The following is a 19,037-nucleotide window of genomic DNA, read 5'->3' as shown; positions in this document are numbered from 1 at the left end:
CTTCCTTTCTCTCTTTCTTTCTCTCTCTCTCTCCCTTCCTTAGTAAACTGTGCGCCCAATGCCTAACATGGGGCGCAAACTCACAACCTGGAAATCAAGAGTCACATGCTCTGCCAACTGAGCCAGCTGGGAGCCCTCGTCTTTACCCTTTCGTCTCTTCTCTCATTCTGGTTCATTTTCAACACATCAAAGAGATCCTTTTAAAGTGTTTGACAGATCTCTTTATGCAAAATTCTGCAGTGGCATCCCATTTTCTACATAGTAAGAGCCAACCTCTTCAGGGAGGATATGCCTCCATCCACTTCCCTTACTGTTGCAGCCCCAGTTGCTGATCCTTATACCTGCCAGGAATAAGGTGCCTAGGATATCCACAAGTTTTACTCCACCATCTCCTTCAGATTTTGGCTTAAATGTCATGTTTTTGCTCATCTCTGACCATTTTATTTTTTTAAATCACCTTGTTTTCTTTGAAAAAAATTTTTTATTTATTTTTATTTTAGAGACAGAGCATGCGAGCTGGGGAAAGGGGCGGGGTGGGGGGAGAGAGAGAGAGGGAGAGAAAATCTTAAGCAGGTTCCACTCTCAGTGTGGTGCCTACAAGGGGCTTGATCCCATGACCTTGGGATCATGACCTAAGCCAAAAGGCTCAGCCGAATGAGATACCCAAGCACCCCTGACCATTCTATTTTATTTTATTTTCATTTTAGAGAGAGAGCGTGCAAGCAGGGAAGAGGGGCAGAGGAAGAGAGAGTCTTAAGCAGGCTTGACACTCAGCAAGGAGCCCGACAGGACTGGACGCAGGGCTCAAGGTGGGCTTGATGTGGGGCTTGATGGTGAGATCATGACCTGGGCTGAAAACCCACTGAGCCACCCAGGAGTCCCCTGACTATTCTATTTTAAATTGCAACCCTCATCTCAGCACTTCCTGTCTCCTTTCTCTGCAATTTTTCTCCACAGAACTTGTTACCAACTAACTTACCATTATTTTACTTACTTTGTTTATTGTCTATTCTTTTCCACTAAAATGTACATTTCATAAGACCAGGAATCTTTCTTTCTTCAAATCTGTATATTCAGTACCTAGGACAATGCTTGTCTAGTAAGGCACTTTGAGCTTGTTGAAGGAGTAAATGAACGGCTGATTTCTTACTTGGTTTTTTAAGACTCCCATCCCCCAAGGCTTCCCTCCCTCTGCCACTCCTTTATTTTGGACTCTCTCTCTTCTCAGTTCCCATAACACACTATATTTATCTTGATCATAGTACTTCTTAGAGGCTTTAAAAAAATTGTCTTGGTATTCCCTAAGGTTTAGCACAGTCCCTTGCACACAGAAAATGTTTAATAAATGTTAAAATCAACTATTTGCAACATCCATACCAAATGTTGGGGCAGTGAGATGTTAGATACGCATGAGTGAGAAACTTAACTTCCTCTGTTTTTATATAAATTTCCTTCCTTTTTCAAAGAAATCCAGATTTGATTCCACTCTTACCCCCAGTAAGTGAATATAATTGCCAAAAAACATTCAGCCAAATGCTATTTTATAGCTTTCAAATCTTTTTGGAAGAAAATGTTGGGATTTTTAAAAATGCTAATTGTTGGATCAGGACCACCAAACAAAGAATTTTACCTGAACCTAAAATCACAACTCACATACTGCATATTTAGCTTCATGTACTAAAACCTTTGAAGACTAATAATGATTTACCCCATCCCCATTCCTACAGTGAATCTCTCTCAAGGGTTTTTTAATTATACCACAATTGCTAGCTATTAAATACTTACTTGTAGGCAGGTGCATCTCTGTATCAGAATTTTTGGTTATCAGATTTTTTTAGGAGAATTTTAGGTTTGAGGCAAAATTGAGCAGAAAGTACAGAAATTTTCCATATAGCCTCTGTCCCCACACATACATGGCCTCCCCCATCAAAATAATAGTTATTGATCAAAAGTAAGCCTGGAGTCGAGAAAGGGAGGACAATTAGACAAACAGCAAATTGGTAGTTCAGCAAAAGGTGGAAAAGAGAATAGAAGTATTGTGTTAATAACCAGGTGAGAAGAAAACTCAGGCTGAACTAAAAATAAAAAGATTTGAGCTGGCAAAAGAATGTACATTTCAAGAGATAAAGATAAAGAATTTAAGAACTGGAAAAAGCCTGATTGAGTTTAAATCTTTCATCTACTAGACAAAGAAATCAAAGTCTAAGGTATACAGCTGGAGTTGGTTTTTCTCAAATATCTAACAAAGCATATTAGTATGATAAGCTGGACTTTAGATGACTAGACAAAGTCTATTTAGAATCTGGAAAGTGAGGTAAGGTATATCTTATCTGTTTACAGCTGGAGTCCGTATTATTCTATGTTTTAACTGCTGATTAGAATTCAATTAATGTACTTATTCTTAAACTTGTAGTTTGTATTTTGCTGGAAAAAACTGGCCTAAGAGTAAAATGCAGTTGCCACATTAGAAGAAATAAGATCAGAGGAAGACTAAAAAGAAACTGCTTGAATTTTCAGGAACTGTACACAATACCCACTCCCCAACCTTTGTAAACTGTTGAAAGAGATGTAAATACACCTTCATTGCAGTTGGGGTGGAGGAGGGCAATTTGCAATATTATAAAGAGTAAACATTTACTCACAGGTTCAGTGGGTAGTGCAAATTGTTTGCCAAGCATGGATTGTGGTAAGACAGAAAAAGAGACCTTCTAAACTAGGTCTAAGTTAAAGGCCTTCACTTTGAATGTTTTACTTCTTTGCCATTCTTAGTTTTAGCTTATGTGTCTTGTCAAGCAGAAGCTCTTAGGGAATGTGCCCTGTTGAAATTTTGCCAATTTTAGGTGTCTTCTAAAGAATGATAAATAGAAAGGAGAAACATCTTTAAATGCAGACTAGAGAATATTTTTTTTAGTCATTCCTAAAATATTTTGTTCAGGTTTAAAATGAAAATGAATTTCATGTTTAGAAAAACAGGGATTCAGGGGTGTCTGGGGCTCAGCGTCCGACTTTGGCTCTGGTCATGATCTCCTGGTTCTGGGTTCAAGCCCTGTGTCAGGCTCTGTACTGAGAGTTCAGAGCCTGGAACTTGTTTCAGAGTTTGTGTCTCCTTCTCTCTCTCTGTCCCTCCTCTGCTGTGCTCTCTCTCCCTCTCTCAAAAATAAATAAACAAACTTAAAAAAAAAAAAAAAAGCAGGGATTCAGTTCTGTGCTGACAGGATTTGTGATAGGTAGAGGGTAATGACAAAAATCAGCTTAAATTGATATTAATGTTAGCAAGGTGAAAGGAAATTGGCTTTCTCTGATGCTCTTGATTAGAATGTAAATTGATCCAAATCTTTAGGCTGGCAATTCAACAACATCTAACATACTCTTAGACTCTGAAGTTCAATTTCTGGAAATCCCATCTACAGATGCAGTCATATATGTTAAGATGATATTTGTATTAGGATGTTTATTGCAATAGTGTTTGTAATATTGAAACGAAACAATCTAATGTTTGTCAACAGGTAATTGGTTAATTATACATTAAATACACAAAATTGGCATATTATATATGTTAAAAAGAATAAGGTAGTTCTATAAGGTGATATGAAAACCAATTTGAGCTATACTATTGAGTGAAAAACAAATTGCAGATCAGTATGTGGACTATGAAGAAGGTGTGCAGTGGGTGTAGTTACAGAAAATTGGAATGAGGGAATGAGACTGGGTGAATTAGAAAGTGTGATCTTTGGGGTGCCTGGGTGGCTCGGTCGGTTAAGCATCTGACTTCAACTCAGGTCATGTTCTCACTGCTTGTGAGTTCGAGCCCTGTGTCAGGCTCTGTGCTGACAGTTCAGAGCCTGGAGCCTGTTTCGAATTCTGTGTCTCCCTCTCTCTCTGATCCTCCTGCATTCATGCTCTGTCTCTCTCTGTCTCAAAAATAAATAAATGTTAAAAAAAAATTTTAAAAAAAGTGTGATCTTTTACTTCACATACACTTTTTTTAGTGGTGGAAAAACATTTTTTAACATAGAATATATATTATTTTCATTAAAAATAGCTTAAAGTGCTTAAAGTTATATATATATTTAAATGTTTACATACTTATTTTGAGAAGGGGGGAGCCTGAGTGGGGAGAAGCAGAGAGAGAGGGAGGGAGAGACTCCCAAATACCCAAGCAGGCTCTGTGCATCAGTGCAGAGCCATGCAGGGTGTGATCTCATGCGAGATAGTGACCTGAGCCGATATCAAGAGTCAGATGCTTAATGACTGAACCATTCAGGCACCCCTAAAGTTGTATTTTTAGGGGCACCCAGGTGTCTCAGTCAGTTGGGTGTCCAACTTCAGCTCAGGTCATGATCTTATGGCTCATGCACTGGAGCCCCGCATCAGGCTTTGTGCTGACAGCTCAGAGCCTGGAGCCTGCTTTGGATTCTGCATCTCCCTCTCTGCCCCTCCCTGGCTCGCACTCTCTCTGTCTAAAAAAAATGTTTTTTAAGTTATATTTTTATTTATTCTAAAACACAATATTTTAAAAATACAACACAAGTGACCACATCCTTATATTGTGTCATTATAAGGTGACAAGTATATAATACTGGGGAAAAAAATCAATTCTTTTTTTTATTTAATTTTTTATTTTTTAAACGTTACATCCAAATTAGTTAGCATATGGTGCAACAATGATTTCAGGAGTAGATTCCTTAGTGCCCCTTACCCATTTAGCCCATCCTCTCCCACAACCCCTCCAGTAACCCTCAGTTTGTTCTCCATATTTATGAGTCTCTTCTGTTTTGTCCCGCCCCCCTGTTTTTATATTATTTTTGTTTCCCTTCCCTTATGTTCATCTGTTTTGTCTCTTCAAGTCCTCATATGAGTGAAGTCATATGATTTTTGTCTTTCTCTAATTCACTTAGCATAATACCCTCCAGTTCCATCCACGTAGTTGTAAATGGCAAGATTTCATTCTTTTTGATTGCTTCTTCTTTTCCATTCATCCATCGATGGACATTTGGGCTCTTTCCATACTTTGGCTATTGTCGATAGTGCTGCTATAAACATGGGGGTGCATGTGTCCCTTCGAAACAGCACACCTGTATCCCTTGAATCAATGTCTAGTAGTGCAATTGCTGGGTTGTAGGGTAGTTCTATTTTTGGTTTTTTGAGGAACCTCCATACTGTTTTCCAGAGTGGCTGCACCAGCTTGCATTCCCAAAAAAAATCAATTCTCTTATTGTATAGTCATGCTTCATACATTGTTGGCCTCACTTGGTGAAAATAAAGTTATACATGAATTGGGTGCTGTTGCACCCTTCTTTATTGTATTGACCTCCCTGTCTATGACCTAAGCTTCTTTGGCAAGCACTAAAATGACTCTGTCCTATTCCTGTGTGATTTCTCTGAGAGTATAAACTGAGGACCTCTGTCATTTGGGTTGCTCAACTGGAAGCAGAAATTACATGCCAATCTCCCATGCTTTAAATCTTCATATGGACAGCTCTTTCACAGGTATGTAATTATAGTGAAAACAATGGTTCCCCAAGTGCAACCTAATGCTTAGAGTCAGGTCTCTGGCCAACTCTTCAGTGGATTAAAGTGAAATATAATGAAAGTGAAGAAACTAAATGATTAATAGAATTCCTTTCAGCATGACAAGTAGACTTTAGATTTTCTCATAATCAAATTTAAGTACTGTGTCAGTTTTAACTTAGAGAGGGGTGTTTAACATTTGACTGCCTGATACTGTGTAATACAAACCAAAAGGCAAGTTTTAATCCCAGCTTAACATTTAAAATTCCCATCAGACATAACTGCCTGCTTCACTGCTTTCAATAATATGCCTAATTTAACTCATACAAAGGAGAAATACTATTTCTTAGTTTGCTATCTCAACCCAAAATTTTGAGAAGTGTGTAATCCATGGTAAATGCTGTGATGGGGTGAAAATTTTTATGGCCCTATAGGAAGCCAGGCCTGAAACCAAGCAGGAGAATTTTAAAGTTCTTGTGTGTTAGTACTGCTCTAAATCTTTCATTATAAAGTTCATATTCTATTCTTTGCTGAGTATAATAATTTACTATTTAATGTGATAGATTAAGTCCAACTCTAGTCTCACCTTTCAAGTGTGGCAAGTACTACAAAGACCTAAAACAATTTGCTTCCAATTCCACTGTAAATCAAATGGGTAGACAATCACCCAGGTCTGTCTTTTGTGCACCAAGGTTGGCTTTAGGTAGTGATTATTTGGGACAGTAATAATACTTAGGTATGTTGCAGTTGAATTCTTGAGGGTCTTTTCCCCTGTATACAGCTGAGCCCTTAAGATTCACTTCCCATTAATTACGATAATCTAAGTATAGGCTGAAGATGACAGAGTTGTTTTGTCTGGATACTTCTGTCTACACCAAATTAATGATCTGGAAATTAAAGGCTTTGAAATACATTCCCAACCCCTTTATTCATGGCCTTTAACTAATCTGAGGTCTTAAAATTAACTGCCTCACAGTGAACTGGAAAGGGCAACACAGTGACTAATAAAGCCACGCTGCTCATCTGGTCTGCCAGGAAAGGTGAGTACAGAAACAAGAGTATTACCTTCTTTCTTTAGCAGGGCATATTATAATCTGTTGGCTTAAGGAATTAAAATCCTTTTGCTGGGTCTGAATTACCTAACTGGCACCTCCTGTGTAATCTAATCCAAATGGTTATTTTTTAAAAGTTCTTTCCTTATCCAAAAGCTTTATACTGTGACTTTGAGGGTGAAGACTAACAAAAACAAATTGAATAGACTTAAAAAAGTGCATTCCACTGTACATACAGTTAACTCTTTTCTTTTTTCTTTTTTTAAATGTTTATTTATTTTTGAGAGAGAGAGAGCAAGCTAGGGAGCAGCAGAGAGGGAGGGAGACAGAAGATCCAAGGCAGACTGCTTGCTGACAGCAGAGAGCCCAATGCTGGGTTCTAACCCAGGAACCCAACTGTAAGATCATGAGCTGAACTGAAGTCGGGCTCTTAACTGAGCCACCCAGGTGCCCCTATACAGTTAACTCTTGAACAGTGAAAGGGTCAGGGGCACAAATCCTCCTGCGGTCAAAAACTCTTATATAACTCCTCCAAAACTTTACTAATAGCCTACTGTTGACTAACCAGAAGCCTTGCCAATACTTGCCAATAATGTAAAAAGTTCATTAACACATATATTGCATGCTATATATAACTTACAATAAAATAGACGAAAGAAAATGCTAAGAACTAAGGAACATACATTCACAGTACTGTACTGTATTTGTAGAAAAAGAAATCTACATACAAGAGGATCCATGCAGTTCAAATCTGTGTTGGTCAAGGGCCAACTATACCACATCTATTCACCTGTCCATTGTTGGACACTTGGGTTGTTTCTACATTTTGGTTATTGTCAATAATGTTCTATAAATATGGGTGTATAAATATGTGTCCCTGAGTTGAATTCTTTGGGTATACACTTAAAAAGTGGAATTCTGGGAACTCTGTAAATCTGAGAAATTCTGACATGTTACAACAGCGACCAACCTTGAGGACATTATGCTAAGTTAAATAAGCCAGGCACAAAAGGGAGAAATACCATATGATTCCACTCATGAGGTACTTAAAAATAGTTGTATTTTACTACAATTAAAATTTTTTTTGAAAAGCAAGAAACTCCGTTGTAAATCTCGTAAACCTCACATCTCCCCTGGGCGGGCAGGGTGGGCATTGCTTGGACATAAGTAAGCCGAAGCTTTTTGCACAGCAGTTTCCAGTAGAGGCAGGCTCAGAGGTGGGCTTGCGAATGTGAAAGGAAATCTAGAGTCAACAGGGGTGGGGAGGTACAGGTAACGTGAAAAGAAACATATTCTAAACGTTGTCACAAGGTTCATTTTCCTCAGGGATCTCCCCACCACGATTAAGAATGCTTTCATCACAGGAAATCCTTGAGAGTCTCTTTTCTTCTCACAACTCCCTCCCAGCCAAAACGTTACGTTCCGTAACGTTAAGAGTTTCTCCCCTGCCTGCCTCTTTCTCTCACTGCACCCCTAAGACCCCGATTCCCTAAGATTCCACCCAAGACAGGGCCTGGCCAGGGCCAGACAAACCGCCAGTTGCTCCAGCCCCGCCCGTCAGGCGCCAGAACCCGTGGGCGGGAGACACGGCTCCGAGCGCCCCGGAAGTCACCTCCCCCCACCCCCGCAGACGGGCGGAGGCTCCCCGGCATTGCGGCTTCGGATTGGAGGGAAACTGGGAGATGATGCGTTAGGCGCGGGATCCGGCCCCTCCTCTGCGCTCCTGCGCGCGGAGAGCTTGGGGCGGGGCGAAGTGAGTGGTCCCTGGCGGCCATTACCCGGAACAATCCCCGGCCTCGGGTCAGGTGACCCTCGGCGGGGCCGGTGGGAGGGGGGTGGGGGGAGGGAAAAGGGCGTGAGGAGGAAAGGGAAGGGAGGAGAGAAAAGGGCGGAGTAGGAGGGAGGGGAAGGGGGCGGGGTGGGAGCGGGTCACGTGATTAGGCATGGAGGCGGTGGCGGCGGCCGGGAGGAGCTGCCGGGGCAGAAGCCGCACTTGTTAGTGTGGGGAGAGGAGGGGGCTGGGGGACGCCGACACCGTCACCCAGGGACGCCTAGTCGCAGGCGGGAGGGGGGGGGTGGGGGCGAGATTAGGCTCCGACCCCCGGCCGAGGGGATGAGGGGAGCATGGGCGCCAAGGAGTCACGGATCGGATTCCTCAGCTACGAGGAGGCTCTGAGGAGAGGTGAGGGGGGGGAGGGGTCTGGATGAGGTGCGGGGGAGGCCAGCGACAGGCTGCCCCGAGGGTGGGTGACCGGGGAAGGGGAGGGGAGGTTGAGCGCTTGAGGGTGCCTGAGGAGGATGGGAAAGGAGGCCCTCTTTGGGGGAGCGACGGGGAATATTATGAGGGAGAAGGGTCGGGTGGGAGCAGTGTTTGGGAATTGGGACCGTATGGAAAGGGGGAGAAGCTTTCCCAGAGAGAGGGGTATCTGGCTCTGGCACGGAAATGCCCGTGCTCTTTGGTGGCGTTGTTATCTTGGATGTGTCCAGGGAAGTCTTCTCTCCCTCCTTTCTTGGGTGGCATCAGCCATTCCAGCCCCCCTCATCCTTTACTGCCATTTTCTCATATCACTCCTTCATAAAACCCGACAACATCCTAAGCGCATACCCAACAACCTTGGTTGGAAGGGAGAGGGGAGGCGGCTGCAAAGCCCTCTTCTCTTTTTGCTGTTGGAAGCCCCTTCCAGTCGTGGAGTCTCCGCCTTTTCCGAGGGCCTTTGCTAGTCTCTAGGGGGCTATCGTCATCCACTCCTGCCACCCCCTCACCTTTTGAGCGGCTGACTTTGATAAGAACGACCTGAAATTAAGTTGTATTTGAGGTGAGATGAGACTGGACAGCTGGTTTTGCACAAGACCTTGTCTTAGGTTACATCTCCTTAGACGTTGGCCAGAGCCTTTTATTGCACTTGATCCTCAGTTCTCACCCCCTCCCTTCCTATAAAATGGCATTCGGAAATTCAGCATTCTGATATTGTGTTATAGCTCCCTTTAGGGACCGGCCTTGCTGCCAGTCCTAGCCTGCTGCGTATTGGCTCAGATGCACAGTGTGTTGCTAATAGCCCCAACCCCCTACCACTTTCTCTGATACCGCTGTCGGTGATTACTAAAGCACACGCTAACTGGAAGTGTCTATTGCAGTTTATGGCCGGAATGTGACTTAATTTTTCATGAGTGGGATTTGAGTGTGTGTGTGTGTATGTATGTATGCGTGTATTTCTTTTTGACATTTAATGGGGCTTTTTTTTTGATAAGAAGTGAAACATTAAGCAGGTTGGATGCTTGGCATTATTGTTAACAGGTTTCTAAGTCAAGAAACCAGCCATGCTCCAGGTGATGGTTTCAGTAGCTAAGGCTATAAAATAAAAATTGGCTTAAAAGACAGACATTCAAAATGAGGATTTAGTAGTAAACTCTTGTTTGTATGTAAGAAACAAAGGTAAATTCAGTGGGATATCACCTGAAAATAAAGAATTTAGGTGTATGTGTTCATTGTGGACTGACCAGAATAACGAAAATACGCTTTTTATATCTTTTTTTTCTACAGAACAATGAATGATTGTTCTTATGGACAATTTTACATGAACTTTTTTCTCAATATGAGAAATATTCCAAATTCTTGATGTGTTTCCAGCCCTAGTAGGCTGGTCATTTCCGGGATGCTGTTGAGCCTGACAGGTCTGGCCTCAATTAGGCAATGGCTTTACATGGCATGAAAGAGGACATCAATCAAATTGATTCACAGCTTCATGGTTTAGAAGTATTTCGTTTCTTAAGTTTGAGGGTGATGTAGCTGGCATTAAAGGAATTCTAAAATTTAACTTTTATTCAACTGTACCCCACTTACTCTCATATCAAACTAAGATTTTAGTACTTTTGTAAATATAAAGGAAATTAATAGTTGGTGTGTTTTAAACTGATTTGATTGAAGGTCTTTGTTCAATTTATTATGAAGTGTTTGCCTGTTGAATTTAAAATGTATATTTGAAGAGGTAGCAAAATATTTGTTAAGACCTTTAACTCTTCTTTGAATAAATTTGTTTTATCAGTTTTGCTCCAGAAGAAAATTAAAGCAAAAGAGAGAACCAAACTGATAAGTAGTATTTCTAAATGTAAACCAGGAGCTTTTTTTTTTTTTTTAAAGTGGGCAATTCTTTTGAATATACTATTTACCGTAGTAAATGTTAGACTTTAATATAGAATTTCATTTACTGAGGTTATATAGAAAGAATTTATAAAACTTTTGGTAGAGCTAAAAAATGGTTTGGGAACTTTTGGGGGGGGCACATGAACTAAATAGGTACCAAAACCTCTATCTGTTGGTCTTATTTACTTTTTAGGGTGAATAGGGGTGGGTGTTAGGGAGAGGATTGGACAAACACAATGTAGGTTATATGAATCACTGTACAAGTAAAAAAGCAAGTTTGATAAACTACTGAAATGCCTACCCCTCTTGGCTTTCTTAAAATTACTGACCAGTAAATAATGCCTAACCATATTTAGGTAGTATTAAAAAAAATAGTCAACTGTATATTGCTGGAAGCAAACATGGAATTGCAGGCAATTTATCTTGTAAAACAGAGCCTTGGAAATGGAGTGTTATGTTAATGACAGATAACACTACCTAAGCGAAGGGCAGTTTAGTGACTTCTCATTTACATTTCAGAAGCGCTAGAAATTAGGAAGATTGATTTTGCATGCTATTTTAGCTAGACTGTGTGCCAGTTATATAAATATTAATAGTTTTCTGAAAGCATACCTGTAAAGTTTTTTAAGGGAGATTTGTGGTAGCTTTTATTTTTGTTATCTGTCTTGAATATCTTGAATAGAATGCAAATAGGCTTTTCCTTGAAAGGCTTGACCCTGGTTTAGATTGCTGGTATTTTCTGAAGTACATCTACTGTACTTCACGAGTACTGAGAATTTTAGCAGCTATGTTCATCTCTTTATTTCACTTCCTATTGCATCTAAGTTTGTGGCTTGTGTATTCCTGAAAATATATTCTAAATGCTTGGAGCATAGTATTAAAAAATACTGAATGAAAGAGGAGTTGAAGTTTAGAGTATTTCAGAACTCCGAGAAACTTAAAAATCTCCAGTTCTTTAATTCTTTCTTCCTGCTCCTTCTCCTTTTCATCATTCTGGAAACTGAGAATAATAAGGCTTTTTTCCCCCCTAGAATTGGCTGAATTAAAATTGTCCTTAACTTTTAAATGATGTTAATAAAATATAGGGGGTGAATTTCTTCTAATCCCTTTCCTAAGAAGAACTGGGGTGCTTGGGTGGCTCAGTCAGTTGAGTGTCTGACTTTGGCTCAGGTCATGATCTCATGGTTCGTGAGTTCAATCCCTGCGTTCATCTCTGTGCGGACAGCTCAGAGCCTGGAGCCTACTTCTGATTCTGTGTCTCTCTCTCTCTCTCTCTGCCCTCCCCTGCTTGCTCTCTGTCTCTCTCAAAAATAAATAAACATTAAAAAAATTTTTTAAAAAGAATTTTGGCACTTTACATTGGACTAAATAGTTGGGTGATGAAATACAACAATTTTTACTGAGTGCTACCTGTGACTTAGGCACCAAAGAAGCAAAGATGACTAAAACCCTCTCTCTAGGAGCATATAGCCTGGTCAGTCCACTGAAGTGTATGTAACTCAAGGTGTATGCAGGACTATCCATATGAGGTAGGGATAAAATATTGAAACATCTTTTTAAAGTTGTATTTTGTGAATTTTTTTTAATTTTTATTTATTTTTGAGAGAGAGAGAGAGACAGAGCATGAGCAGGGCAGGGGCAGAGAGAGAGGGAGACACAGAATCTGAAGCAGGTTCCAGGCTCTGAGCTGTCAGCACAGAGCCCGATGCGGGGCTGGAACTCACGAACCGTGAGATCATGACCGGAGCTGAACTTGGACACTTAATTGACTGAGCCACCCAGGTGCCCTTATTTTGTGTATGTTTGATAATGGATAATATTTGCAAAAAGTAGTATATATGTATATCATTTGTAAATAACTAACATATAGTATGTTAAATTCTACAGTGCTATAGAACGAAGTGCTATAGGAATGTAGAGTGTGTGTTGGTGTATTGGCCTGAAAGTGCCCTAACACTATTCATTTCATTGTATGTGCTCAATAATTGTGTATTAAAGAGTTTTATTTCCTCGTCACTTAAAGGCTATTGTCTTTGCTAGTGAAATAATTAAGCATGTAATAGTTGAAGATTCCAGTACTTTTCATTTTGCTTATTATCTACCAGCCCTAATATGCTCTAAAACATTGACTCACCAATCAAGATTTTATTCATCAAGTTTCGTAGTGTTAATACTAAAATTTTGTTGATATTATACTGCCTATGATGTGATGTTAGGTGGTTTAGCATAATATATCATTGTATAAGTGAAAATTTAATTTCACAGTTGGCATCTTCTAGGATGCACTGTTTTCTCTTATTAAGGCACTTAATTTGCCTTCATCTGAATTTATTAAATCTATCAGTGAACTCTTGCATTACAGTGGAATTGCAAGTTTTGGTTAAGCCATTTGCAAGTATACCTAACCAGCTGTTATTATACATAAAGGAGAAAAATGGGGCAGTTTTAAGTTAGTCTCTTTATATGTAGTCACCTAAATAATTACATAGGTGCTGTTCTTCATAGTCTCCAGTTCGACACTCTGTATGGAGTGTCCATGACAAAGAGGAGATAAATACACTAATGAACCCTGGATTTGGGAAGGATGAGCAGAATGAGGTGACATCACTTGATGGATAATGGCCTTCCATTTACCAAACTGAAGAGCTGTTGTTTTTTTTTTTTTTTTTTTTTTTTTTTTTTGTTAATTGTTTGTCTTGTGCCTGGTTAGTGAGACTTCACAGTGACAGCATTCAGGGTCGCCTTCCAGAAAGATGTGTAAGTAACCTAGGGTTAGTAATGTGGTGACCAACCAATCATGAGTTGTTTTTTCAGGAGAAAGGGAAGATTTTTGGTACTTGATAATATGTAGGTCACAGGAAAAGTTTGAGAAATGATTATTCTTGCTAGGACTATAGGAAATCCATCTTTGGATTTGGAGTACTAAAGATTAAGTCTGAGAGCTGGATTAGAAGGTTTGATGTTAAATAGCTGCAGAGGTGAAGGTATTTTATTTATGAATTAAAAGTTGGTGGTTTTGAGGTGCCTGGGTGGCTCAGTTGGTTAAGCATCTGACTCTTGATCTCAGCCTAGGTCTTGATCTCAGGGTTGTAAGTTCAAGTCCTGCATTGGGCTCCATACTGGGTGTGAATCCTACTTAAAAAAAAAAAAAAAAATGTTGGTGATTTGAATCTGGACAACATGGATAGACCTAGAGGGTATTACGCTAAATGAAACAAGTCAGACAGAGAAAAGCAAATACCATATGGTTTCACTTATATGTGGAATCTAAAAAACAAATGAACAAACCAACAGCAACAAAAGAGAAACAGACTCATAAATATAGAGAAACAAGTTAGTGGTTGCCAGAGGGGAGGCGGGTGAGGGAATGGGTAAACTAGGTGAAGGAGATTAAGAGATACAAACTCCAGTTATAATTAAGTCACAGGGATGGAAAGTTCAGCAGAGAGAATATAGTCAATAATATTGTAATAACTTTGGCGACAGATGCTAACTACACTAATCATGTTGAGCATTTTGTAATGTATATAATTGTCAGATCACCTAAAACTGATATAATGTTGTATGTCAATTATACTCCAATTAGAAAAAATGGGCGATGGTTTGATAATGGTACTCAGAAGACTAAGATGGGACTGAGAGTTCTTTTCATACTGTATCCAGAAAGTATGGCTTCTCTGCTCAGGACTTGTTTATGCTTCTGCTTTTACCTTTTAGGCTTCTTGATGTATGTATTTAAATTGAGCCACTGCAGGGGCACCTGGCTGGTTTAGTCTAAGGAGCATGGGACTCTTGATCTCCGGATTGTGAGTTTGAGTCCCACATTAGGTTTAGATTACTTAAATGAATAACTTTAAACAAAAAATCTGCTTTTTTAAAAAATGAATATTTAAATTGAGCCACTCCACCTCTTTCTTTATGCTAATAAATTTTCTTGTTCCTTATCTAGTAATAAGGATCTTTTGAAAATAAAAGGTGGATCATTAATTACTAATCGACACAAAAGCCTGATGAAACTAGTATTTTCGTATTTACGTTAAAGTCAGAGACCTATCTATTAGAAGACCTATCTATTCAAAGATGAAGGCCTTCTTTAACACCCTTCCTTATTAGGGATTTAATGTTCATTGACATAAGTCTCTTTTTAGTTCAGGGAAATCTCAAGTTAATAACTATTTTGTAGACAAGGTTCAGAAAAATTGATATATCAAGACCTTGCTGTAATATGGTTCTTGGAATCCTTGATGTTGCACAGCATTAAAGGAAACTATGCTAAAATGAAGTTTCACAAAGAAATTCTCCAGCTCCTCTTTCATTTCCATAAAGAAGTTAGGTTGTCTCAGCATTGTAGCCCTCAGAGGAAAAGGCTTTTAAGGTTTGCTGTGATTCTTGCCTTTTTTAATGACTTGTGAAAGACTCTAAAGAGATTGCATTATGAAAAGGACCCTTCTATCAAAGTAGTCCTCCCCTAGTCTTTCTTCCAGGATAATAATTAGTACCACTATTGCAAGATAGTTGGTAAAGTGAAGAATCTTGCAGACTTCCTCAGTTTTTCCTTTCTTTCACCATCTGGCCTATCTTCTTATCCCCAGTTTGAGTTGGCCATCTACTTCATTTAGTTTGGTATCCAGTCTAGTCTGTTAACTTCTATTCATCTTCACTGCTGCCACTCTAGTCCTAGCTGCCATCATCTCTTTCTAAGATACCATGCAGTGGTTTTCTAGTTTCATGGCAGCAGCCAGTGTAATCCTACAATTCAAATGAGATTCTGTTGATTCCTTTCCTCTCAGGCTGGAAAGGCTGCTTACAAATTTTCACAGGTCTGGCTCATTCTTCATACCTGAAGTCCAAGCTCTGATGGCCTCAGTAAGGCCTTCTCTTATCTTATATGAAGTGGTTTTCCATCAGTGTTGTACTATTCTGTAACATTCATTTGTAGCCTTTATCATAATATATAATTAACATGTTTATTGTCAGACATGATGATGAATCTCTGGTACCAGGATAGTTGCAGTGCCAGGTGTATTTTAAGTGTTCAGTAAATATTGGATGGTGGTGAATGTATAAATGATGGATAGAAGATTTGGAGAACTTGAATAATGTTTGTAAGGTTGGAGGGTAAATGATCAGGTACTGATAAGGACTCAGTATACCAAACAATGTATTCATCTCAAGATTTCCTTAAATCAGCTTTGAAAAATGTGCTGAAGATTTTGAATGATAGATAAAAATGTAACAGCCTTAAATATAATATATAATTTTATCTGTTTAGTTCAGATATTTAAGTTGATACGTCATAATGTAAATTACTAAGTGGATATTAAGAGACTAGTATGTCATTAAGTATTATGTTTATGAACACTGGAGAATGTCTTTTTGTAAAAATGTAATATTTAATAATTTTGCTCATGAAATGATTTATTTTTAGACAGTGATCTTCATGTACTTTTCATCCGTGATGACAAGCATCATTCTACTGCCAAATCTAAGAGTTGGAAACTTACTTGTTTAAAATGTACAGTGTTAATTTGGAAGCTGAGAATAAGATTTACATCAATATACGGAGTGTTCTCATTGGTTTCAAATAGTCCAGGTGATTTAAAAGTAAATTTTAGGGGCGCCTGGCTAGCTCAGTTGGTAGAGCATGCAACTCTTGATCTCAGGCTCATGAGTTTGAGCCCCACATTGGGCATAGAATTCACTAAAAACAAAATAAATAAATAAATAAATAAATAAATAAATAAATAAATAAATTAAATTTATGTATAGCTTTTTAAAATATAGGTTTATTTATTTATGAGAGAGAGAGACACAGTATGAGCAGGGGGAGGGGCAGAGAGAAGGAGAGACACAGAATCCGAAGGAGGCTCCAGGCTCCGAGCTGTCAGCACAGAGCCTGATCCGGGGCTCGAACCCATAAACCGTGAGATCATGACCTGAGCAGAAGTCGGATGCTTAACCGTCTGAGTCACCCAGGCGCCCCCTCCCCCCCTTTTTTTTTGGCTCCAAGTTTCTTTTTCTCTTAAGTTCCATAACTAATGCTCCTCCTCCCTCCTTCTTTTCTAGTCTTTTAGTTTTAATTTTTATCACAGTGATATATGTACAGAATTTAGAATCAAATGGTTCTACAGGGTTACTTATGAAAGCAGTAGTACTGTTACCCTGTCTCCCTTGGCAGTTTTCCTCTGCTTATTATCCAGTACTTTTAATATTTTAAATCTATTAATTGGTCTTTACTTTTTATGTCTAAGTAATATATTTATATTGATACTTTTTTTTTCATTTAAGGAATGTTTATTTGGCATCCCAGTATTAAAGATTAGGATTTAGCTCTTTATTTCACTGCTACCTGCCCTCCAGATACACACATGTACGCCCCCTGTAGTCCCATTTCCTCATCTTGGTATATGTATATTTTAATTATGGTTAGATCATTGTTCAGTATTTACATGATTAGGTTTTTATAAATGCTTTTCACAGCTAAGCCATTTAATATAGTAGGATTACTTTTCCTGTATACTTTCCTTCTAAATATTTCCTTTAATAATTACCTTCTCTTTTATTTGCTTGGGATTCTATTCACTATAATTCAACCCCCAAAATCCCACCAATAGTTAAATCTAATCCATATATTAATGTTCACTCGGTTCATTATATTGGAAAATTTTCTTGGAGCTTTTTGGCCTGTTCAGGTCTGTACCTATTGCCTTTGTGCTTGAAGCATAGCTGCCATGCTGGGATCTTCTTTATCATTTATCCTGAGATTTCCTTCAGTGTTCTGTGTTGGATCTCCTGTTGTATGCCTTGTTTCTTCTTTCTTGACTTACTCGTTATTTTGATGGAGCTTGTTCTCTGGTAGCTTCCTGAAGAAGGGTGCAATGGGTAGTGAAGCTTTAAGACCTTCATTCTTGACCTGGTGCTTTCTTGCTTTAAAATAATTCTTATGTCTCTATTCTTTTTTTTCTACTCTTCAGTTTCTAAGAGGCTGTCTCTGTTTTAACCAAGTAATTATACTGATACTGAAGTTCCTTTTTAGTAATCCTTAATCTCTGGTCATGTGGGTCTTAATTTAAGCCTTAGGGCAGATTCATTGCATGGTCAGTTAGAAACTGGGGTAAGAGGAAGACATTGCCCTAGATTGCAGTTTTCATGATCACATACCACTAGATTGTAAACCTCCATGAGGGTGGGGACATGTCTGTTTTGTTCACTGCTATTTCTAGCAATTGCATGTTATTTGTCCTGTGTTAGCTACTCAGTACGTGTTTGTTGAATGACTGAATTGTATATCAAAGCAATCTTTTCTAAAAACCAGATTAAATTTTTAGAGAAAACTTTGTTCAGGATAAATGTGTGTGTGCTCATGGGTGTATGCCCTGAGGTTTAAAACTTGTATTTTTATATCTGTGTACATATATTTAAATGCATCTTTTGCCTTTAAAAAATGTTACTTGTATTAATGTTTTATTATGTCATTTTTGGCTCTGCTTTAAAGTTGGTTTTGGAATCTATTGGTGAGCAGCTGTGGTAGGAAGCTGTGGTGGGTTTAGAGCAGTTGTTTGATTAATAAATTTGGTTTAGAGATTCTTTAGTTTATGCAAGCATCCATAAGTGAAATATTTCACTGTGTGGAGTTTTATAGATCAGAAGTTAATTCTTTGTCAGAGATGCTGAGGTAAGAATACCTCTTTACAGCTAATTATGGAAGGACAAGAAATTACTTATTCTTTATAGGTTTAGAGGCATAGTAAGGAGTAATTATCTAATGGTGTAAGCATTTTATATTGTCACGTTACTGGTACATATAGATATAAATTGAAGTTGACAGAAGATTGCCAAACAAATTATATTTAAATAATGAAAGAAATAGGATATCAACTGAATGAGCACTTGGCAGTAAATAACGTCATAAAAAAATGTTCTATTTTGAGTGGAGTTTTTTTTTTTTTTTTTGGAGCGTGTTTTTTAATATTATTTCAGTAGAGCCCCAAACTAAATGCAACTTATTTTTCCACAGATCGGCTTATATATTGCATGTATGTGGTTTACTACCTATGATCCCAAGCCAGAAACCTGTTTATCAGTTGAGACTTTTTTTTTAATTTTCTCTGTTCAAATTTAATCCATCACAGTGTCTCTTTGATGATATCTTCTTACTATCTTATGTTTCATCTGCATCTTTTTTTTAAAAAACTTTTTAATGTTTATTTATTATTGAGAGAGGGAGGCAGAGCATGAGCATGGGAGGGGCATAGAGAGGGGGAGACACAAAATCTGAAGCAGGTTCCAGGCTCTGAGCTGTCAGCACAGAGCCCAACGCAGGGCTGGAACTC

At 38.8% G+C, this 19,037-nt stretch overlaps 1 protein-coding gene across 2 annotated transcripts in view; it reads left to right on the top strand.

Annotated features, from left to right (window-relative positions):
• The first annotated feature begins 8,584 nt into the window (after window positions 1-8,584).
• The window catches only part of USP32 (ubiquitin specific peptidase 32), a 238,615-nt gene continuing 228,162 nt past the window's right edge, over window positions 8,585-19,037 (top strand). The window contains exon 1 of one of the 2 annotated variants that reach the window (XM_027034284.2): window positions 8,585-8,745. In XM_027034284.2, the coding sequence (XP_026890085.1) occupies window positions 8,688-8,745 (58 nt within the window). In that variant the 5' untranslated portion in view covers window positions 8,585-8,687. The remainder of the gene's footprint in view (window positions 8,746-19,037) is intronic. The other variant, XM_027034285.2, reaches the window with a different exon arrangement.

Source organism: Acinonyx jubatus, chromosome E1 (assembly GCF_027475565.1).
Source record: "Acinonyx jubatus isolate Ajub_Pintada_27869175 chromosome E1, VMU_Ajub_asm_v1.0, whole genome shotgun sequence".
NCBI classification, from domain to species: Eukaryota; Metazoa; Chordata; class Mammalia; order Carnivora; family Felidae; genus Acinonyx; species Acinonyx jubatus.
Note: the sequence above shows the minus strand (reverse complement) of the source record. Positions and strands in the feature narration are given on the sequence as shown.